Raw genomic sequence first — 8,331 nt, forward strand, 5'->3', positions numbered from 1 at the left:
ATTATGTAATGTGACCATCAAAATTATGGTGTACACAGCACTAACAACACATGTTCCCATTGTTAAACAAACCATACCAAGGTCTGACAGAATAATGTGGATAAGCCTTATATTGTTCTTAACAAAGCTTCTGTGCTTAGTATCCTAAGACAGGAATGGAACTCACCTGTCCTGAATGCAGTATTGTAGACCAAGATCATTGATCACAAACGGATTCCTGAGCTTCTCATAAGCCACAGCTTTATCCAGCGGAAATCCTTTAAGAGGTAATAAAAGGCAAAACACAACCTGATATACTATCAGTCTTTCCCCTAACTCCGGCCGCCCCCTAATTCCATATACGCCACTGCCCTATATAGTGCAATTCCGCTCTCTCTCTCTCTTCGCCAATCACATTGGGTAAAACAATAAAACATAAGTTCAAGCCTTAGTAGGGCATTTAAACATCAGTCTTGCAAAAAATCACATATCTAAACAATATTTAAGTATCTCTAACAGTGTTGTAATTATTTGTATGCAAAATTGCATGCAGAACACAACACATTTCCATTTCGCGACAAATATTTCCCTCAGCGTAAAAGTTAGCTTACTGGTTAGCTTCCGTTTCTCTGAGGGGAAAATCTACCGCCAGTGTAATCCTTACATGTAGAGTACGGATACTAACACAGGACAAACATAATCTCATTGTGAACCTCTCAAAACCACTGAATGTGGTAGCAATGGTCTCGTTTGACTGTCACAAGCAGGGGAGGTGGCCTAAGTTAGGGGGCACCAGTAATCTTAGTAGTATTGGCACCTACTTAAACAAAAGCGTTTTTATCTAAAAACATATTTTCTTTCAAAGTCAAGCAAGTCTTGGACATTAATCTACACACATATAACTCCTGACAAATGTTGATTTGAGTGAGTAAAGTACTTCTATTTATTTACAGTTAGCTAAGATTTCCAATATTGTAATTAAAGTGGCCGGAACTTGGGGTAATTATGCTAAAAATAAACTCGGAAAATAACGACGATTCTATTTCTAGTTAGTGCAAAATTGTAACATTTTAAAGCTAGAAAGTAAAAATGCATGGCTTGAGGCAAATTGTATTGGGCAATGGGCAGCACTCAAGTAAGCGTCTTCACACTGAAAGATTTATTCTGGTGTTCAACTGGGTTAAGATCTGAGATTGTCAAATTCATAGCATTTGATTTACATAATTTTGATACTCATCAAATTTCTCCTGCAGATACTACTCAACACTTTCACTGAAGGGGTAAAGCATTCTGGCCTATACCACTCTAAGTGTCTGCTACACATCCCATCCTCGTTTCACGGAACTTACCTTTAGAGTGGAAAGAAATAAGACAATCACACAACGGCCACTTCTCCACAGGCTCATTAAGAATGACTTCTTCCTCGAAAGTCACCACAGTGATGTACTTAAACAGAGACAAGCGCTCCAGGATCTCCTTCATAGGCTTGGACTTGGACTTCTTGGCCATGGAACAAATGCCCACAACTATCTGTCTCTCTGGAGGCTGCAAGGTGGAGCAAACACATCACTGGGCATTTAGTCAAATGTTTGAAGATCACGGTGTCAATATGTTAGAGACCACAGCCAATGGCAGTCACTGCTATTTATGCTACATTATGTAATCAAACAAACCAATACTACAAGTTTAAATTATTTGTTCTGTACTTACTTTTGATAGAATATTTGTATATGATCATAAATAAAGCTATAAATAAAAGTTCAAGATGGGTGGTGACCATGGCGGCCATTTTGGATCCAACTTTTGCTTTTTCAAATGGGAAGAGTTTTTTTAGTTTCTGACCACTTATAAAATGTGTTCAAAGTGCTGCCCATTGTGTTGGATTGTCAATGCAACACTCTTCTCCTACTCTTCACACACTGATAGCAACACCGCAGGAGAAATGCTAGCACAGGCTTCCAGTATCCGTAGTTTCAGGTGCTGCACATCTTGATGGTATATTGTGTATATGGGGTACAAGGATAGTAGGGCTATTCATCATCAATGGATGTGAAATTGCTACAGGATGGTGTGTTTTTCTATTTATGCACTGAAGCTGGCACGTTCCCTGAGTTTTTCCAGCAAGATGGTGCACCACAACATTGTGGGTGTCGGGTCCAAGTATTCCTAGATGAACAGTTTCCTGGAAAGTGGATTGGTCATCGTGTGCCAGGTAAATGGCCCCCAAGGTCTTCCGATCTGACCCCCTTAGACTTTTACCTTTGGGGTCATCTGAAGGTAATTGTCTATGCTATGAAGATATGAGATGTGCAGCACCAGAAACTACAAATACTGGAAGCCTGTGCTAGCATTTCTCCTGCGGTGTTGCTATCAGTGTGTGAATGGGAGAAGAGGGTTGCATTGACAATCCAACACAATGGGTAGCACTTTAAACACATTTTAGAAGTGGTCAGAAACTTGTAAATAACTCATGAAAGAAAACACACCATTGTTTTTCTTGTGAAATTCCCAATAAGTTTGATGTGTCACATGAGCCTCTTCCCATTGAAAAAACAAAAGTTGGATCCAAACTGGCCGACTTCAAAACGGCTGCCATGGTCACCACCCATCTTGAAAAGTTTTCCCCCTCTCATATACTAATGTGCCACAAAAATGAAGTTAATATCACCAACCATTCCCATTTTATCAACGTGTATCCATATAAATGGCTCACCCTGTATACATTAAGGTAATTCAATAAAGTAAAAACTAAAATTCAAAATCTATAGATAGTAGTTAAGTTTTTTTATCCACTTGAAAATGCCAGCTTCATCTTTACCGTATATAAAGAATTCAAAATAAATGAAAATATATAAATGTTTAGAATTTGTGAATCAGAAATAATCATGCATTTGCTGTACAGCATGATCAGGGAAAATGTTAAAAATGTTACCATTCTGGAGATAGGAGGTTTTCTCCTACAATTGTGATGTTAAGCTATATGTCAGTGAGTGCAGGGCAGTGCAAATATCCATGCAGGAGTCTGCCCAAGTAATCACACCATCCTACATCCACAGTATTTGTGGAATGACAGCTCTAAGGAATTTTTCATTACACCTGTAACCTGATTAAACCGTAATATGTTCTTTATAAGAAAGGCTGCCAAATTCAAATATTATAAACCAACCCTGCATACCGAGTCATACTCTTCCTCATCAGCGTCCTCATCTTCCTCCTCCACATTCTCGTAGAGGCAGTCATATGCCAGCACTCGGCCTGGATCCAGTAGCTCTTCACTTTCCCCATCATCAGAACCCACGAAGAAGCGTGGGTGATCCATGTCCTCATTCTCAGACATGTCACTCCTGCGTGAAGAGGCCCAGTCTGCCTTGTTCCCTCTGCACCAAGGAGCCTACAGAGTGTCTCCCACCGTCCCTGGCTCCACACTGTGCCTCTGGGCCTCTGCACACTATGCAGCACAGGCAGAGGCGAAAGGAGGTGCTCCCAGCACAGGATCATAGACCAGTGGGGTTACAGCTGCCAAGAACCTGCCTCTCTCCCCCCTTCCTGTTCTTCAGAGTTTGCCATCAGGATGGTTTCTCTTTAATACAGAAAATAGTAAACCAAAACAAAGTCTTTCAGTCAAATGAGAACATTTTTGGCTATTTGCACATTTAAAAGAATTACATTTAAGGCGTTAAAAACATTTTTTGATTCTTGATTTTAAATTCACCCCATTTTACTCATTGATATTGCCACTGGTTTGTTGTCTCCCATGAATCACCAGTATGATTTCCAAAGCGTCATTAATACAAAAACCTGTGGGCAGATCAACAATAACTGCACATTCAAGTACATTAGCTAATAGACTTGGCTAGAATGTCTAAGAGATAGGGGAGAGGGCTGTTCTAACAAAAAGGGAAAGTGAGACCAAATATATTTTCATGGGCTCCTGGTCACGAAGGGCAGTGGCCCATTTCTTTTTCTAATTAAAAGGTTAAAACAATTTAAAGATTCACATATTTACCTATGTTTGAACAATGTTCATTTGAATTGACTGGACAGTATGTTTTTGTATTTTCTTTATAATCTTCCCGGCGGCCGGGGAGCAGTTGTGGGTTAGGTGAAGGGCTGTTCCATATCATATTGTTCACAATAATATCGTCACAATTTCTAAAACAACAAAAATAATCAATATTGTATAAGTGATATTTAGATTTGTTAACATAATGACGTCATGCAGTTACTCATAATACGCCATATGTTTTTTACAAGAGTCATTCAGCCACAGTGAAGTACGGTGGAAAGTGGCTCTGAAGTGGAGGAATTTGCTCCAAAAAAGTGGAGAGGCTTGTGGAGGTGATTTGGTTATAAAATACCAGATGTACAATAAACCATGGTATTATGTTAGAAACAAAAGAAGCCTTAAATAAAATATATATTGATAATATTAAATATAATTCATATTAATATAACATTGATTTTGTTGTAATAGTCTGTTTTCGAAAATAATAAAGGTATTTTTTTGTGATTTTTCATTTCGCCAAGAATATCGTTATTGCCAAAATACTCTGAAATAGTGTGATATTATTTTCGGGCCATATCGACCAGCCCTAGTTAAGAGCTTCGCTCAAAGGCACTTCAGCCATGGCTTGAGGGAGAAGGAAAGTGCTGTTCCTTCACTGACACCGCTTTGAGTACAAAACACTTTTACTGCACACATTTTCATATTGTTTATGTAATAAGTCCAAGATTTTCTTTCATTTTTGTTTATTTAATACCTTACTGATGTAGTTCAGTTTACCTCAAGTTGATCTGAACTGCTTTCATTCATTCCATTTTTGTGTATTTCTTTTGTGTTATTTGTGTGTAGTTTCCATTGTTGTGTTGAAATTAATTATCAGTTTGCCTTGATATAAGAGGTATATTTTTTAAAAATATTTTAATGTTATCATATTAAATTCAACATTTGCTCCTGTGCCTTATTAAAAATGTCTTTACATTGTTACATTGCAAATAAATATTTTATCAGGATGTGTTTCAATTTTAATAACTTAGGCCTAACTGATAAATGAGCATTTTATATGCAAAATAAAATTCTTCTCCGTAAATAAATATTTATTATTATTGTTGTTTTGGAAAAGTGTCAATATTAATACAGAATTTAAAAAGTTAACAATGATACATGTTTATAAACAGCACACTGTCTTTAGAGGCTCGCTCATGTACAACTTTTCAAGAAAACCACTGAAACTGATCGAAACTGGGGGTGTGGGGTTTGTTCAGCAAAGCAGGCTTTGCGAGTTAGCTAAATAAGTTAAGCCCAGAGTTAAGGACTATCCAACTGGAATGTCAGCCAGCTCTTTTCCTATTGGAAATATTTGACATGAAATTTTAGTTATGTTAACCGAGTTAATCCTGCTTTGTGGAACACCCTACTATGTCACATCTGACAATGGTTTACATTTAGATGTACCATTTCAGCATAATTTGTCACGATGTTTGTTTTTTATTAAATATATATGTGTGTGTTTCTGAAAAATTAAAAAAATTTGTATTATAAAATTTAAGCTGTCTAATCCAAATATTAACATTACTCAAATGCATAAAATATCAAGCCCAGTAGCACTCAAAAAAAGGAGGTTTATTAACATTATATACATGCAAACCTAAATATGATTTCACAACACATGCTTCTAAAGTCTCAGCTGCCATGAATCAACAAAGAAATCAGAATTTTGAGACATGCTTCAAAGGTCAACACACAAAGAGTCTGTACAGGATTATCACAACACTGCCATGGTCAGTCAGCTTTTGCAAGCCCTGAGCCTCAGCACCTGTCTGTGGCACCACCTGTCCAACACAGGAATGCTAGAACACTGCAGCCAATAACCTTTGGCTGGGGACAAATCATGCAATACATTTTTAACAAACCTATTCCTCCTGAAAACTGTACAAGGTGTTTGGGTTATTGCCTTTAGCATATAACCCTTAAAGAACCGTGTTAACAGTTGGGCTTTAACCCATAACCTACACCTGGAGATGCCATGAGGAACTTAAACAGTTAGATTTGCAGTGAATAAAAACAGAGGGTTGGGGATGCATGAGTGTCCCCACAATTTTTCAGTCTTGGATCACATATAGATGTGTTTTCATTGTGTTTAGATGTTGTCGTTTAAGTGGTATTTGTCCTGTCAGTTTGAAAGTATGATGAGAGAGTCTTTTGATGATGAATTTAAAAAAATGTAAAGTGTTTACTTCTTTAACTGTGCTAAATGCTAGCATGCAGTCTCTAATTCACTGCAGAACTAGTAGGTTCACATTCATTCATTCAGACATACAAACAGAATGTGCCTGGATATGAAACTAACTCTAAACAGGAATAAAATATTTCTGTACATGATCTAAGACCAACAATAGTAAGGCCGCTAGGGCATCTTGCATAAGAAACATAAGTTTATTCACTGTTAAACTCACAGGCTTAATTCCTCATGGAGTCTCCAGATTTAGAAGCAAAAACCCAACCCTTAAGATTTTATCAACAGTTCTCTACTTGAAACAGTGGTTCTACTATGAGGATAGTTCTAATGTTTCTATTTTTTTTATTTAGCAAGGCTTCCTTTTCTGAAGCTATACACAACCCCTCTCTAGTTGATGTGTAAACAGCTCAACTGGTTAAAGCATCACAAATTCACAGAGAACCAGGAACAAAAAGAGAAGCAAATTCAGGTCTAAGCTAGTTCACATTAAGCTATTCCCAGGACAAAACGCTAACATTATAAAACACCCTCGAGGAAAAAAATAAAGCTGAGTCCTGCAGAGAACAATGAATAAATATTTACCGTGTTCTATCTGTGCTCCTCAGTTAAACGCAAAGTTTGCCAACACTCAGAAGAAACTCAAAGCAACAAGAAACCCAGGAGTGAGCTGGAAATTATGGGTGCCTCTCCTGACCCTTTTAAGGTGGAATGAATATTTAAACTCAGAAGAAGCCAGTTCCAACCTCGTAAGCCTGATGTTAACCTTACTTCCTACAGTAAACTGTAAAGTACCCTGACATTGTTCTTGATTAGAACTCGCACGTGCTGAGTTTCGAAAGATATGCATTCCTGAAGAATAAGTCAAACCGGTTTGTCTTTTCTTTACCTTTTACAGCAGCAGCAGCCAGAACGGAGCTTTATTGCTGTGAAAACACTGACAGCAAGTTGAGGTTCACGGTCCGCTGTTTCCACATGAGTCGCGTTAGCACAAGAAGCTAAGCACAGTAGTGGGTTAGCCTTAGCATTAACCCTTAACGTCAACACCAGCGTTAACTCTTCATTTTTAACCTTTACCTTAACGTTAGCGTGGACCTCAGTGTTAACATACCCCGCCCCAGTCCGTCTTCCTAATACCACAGTTAATGTCAACGCTGTGCTTCTCCCTTAACGGTAGCTCCGCTAATTGAGCTCTGCTCTTTTTTTAATAACGTTTCAATAATCCTGGTTTCTGGTCTTTAAATATAAAATAACATGCTCGTAATGACTGCACTCCAAACAGTTCTCTCCCAGGCCGAGCAACTGATTATATTTATTACTATTTCCTTCCGCGCCAGCGTTAATGGCTCTTCATTGATAGAATATTAACCGACTTTTTTCACAGAACCGCATTAAACACAGCGGCAGCGCAGCGGGCCGTGACGTCATTACGCAGGCAGCACCGGCCGGATGGAAGAAGGAGAAATGACAGCAGTGGAGCAGATAGATAACCTCTTGGGGTGTTACACAGAGCAGGACTTCTGAGTTTTGCAAGATAACTCAAAGCCCAGATTTTACCATCTCCAATAGGAAAACAGCTGAGAACATTCGGTCATAAAATCTGGGCTTAAATCACTTAACCAACTCATAAATTCTGATTTGTGGCACACCCCCTAGAAATTATGTTCTGAAAGAACACCTCCAGAATCTTGTAACCTTCTTAACATGTGCATATGATGTTTGAATATTAGAAGATATATCATTTATGAAATAAGGAGTCAGCATCATGGCTGAACAGTTCTACTTTGAAACTGTAGTGTTCCAATACATGATTCAGAGAGCCAGGTGTCTTATATCATGTACCTAACCTTCAGATGGGGCTTTCAAACTGCCATAATTACTTTTTGCTTTGAGGACCACATAGCCACCACACTGCCACTGTATGACATAGCTTTATTGAATCTGTAATATAGTTTCCTGATCCTTTCCTCCGGGTGCTCCGGTTTCCTCCCACAATCCAAAAGCACACGTTGGTAGGCGGATTGGCGACTCAAAAGTGTCCGTAGGTGTGAGTGAATGTGTGTGAGTGTGTGTTGCCCTGGGAAGGACTGGTGCCCCCTCCAGGGTGTATTCCCGC

The 8,331-nt window shown here is 38.6% G+C and overlaps 1 protein-coding gene across 1 annotated transcript in view; it reads right to left on the minus strand.

Annotated features, from left to right (window-relative positions):
* The window catches only part of ppip5k2 (diphosphoinositol pentakisphosphate kinase 2), a 33,700-nt gene extending 26,075 nt beyond the window's left edge, over positions 1-7,625 (minus strand). Inside the window, exons 1-4 of the mRNA XM_066650193.1 lie at positions 7,105-7,625; positions 3,155-3,559; positions 1,329-1,524; positions 167-257 (exon numbers count right to left, since the gene is read on the minus strand). Of these exons, the coding sequence (XP_066506290.1) occupies positions 167-257; positions 1,329-1,524; positions 3,155-3,316 (449 nt within the window). The 5' untranslated portion in view covers positions 3,317-3,559; positions 7,105-7,625. The remainder of the gene's footprint in view (positions 1-166; positions 258-1,328; positions 1,525-3,154; positions 3,560-7,104) is intronic.
* Between the last annotated feature and the right edge of the window lie 706 nt (positions 7,626-8,331).

This window comes from Hoplias malabaricus, chromosome 18, assembly GCF_029633855.1.
Source record: "Hoplias malabaricus isolate fHopMal1 chromosome 18, fHopMal1.hap1, whole genome shotgun sequence".
Taxonomy (NCBI): Eukaryota; Metazoa; Chordata; class Actinopteri; order Characiformes; family Erythrinidae; genus Hoplias; species Hoplias malabaricus.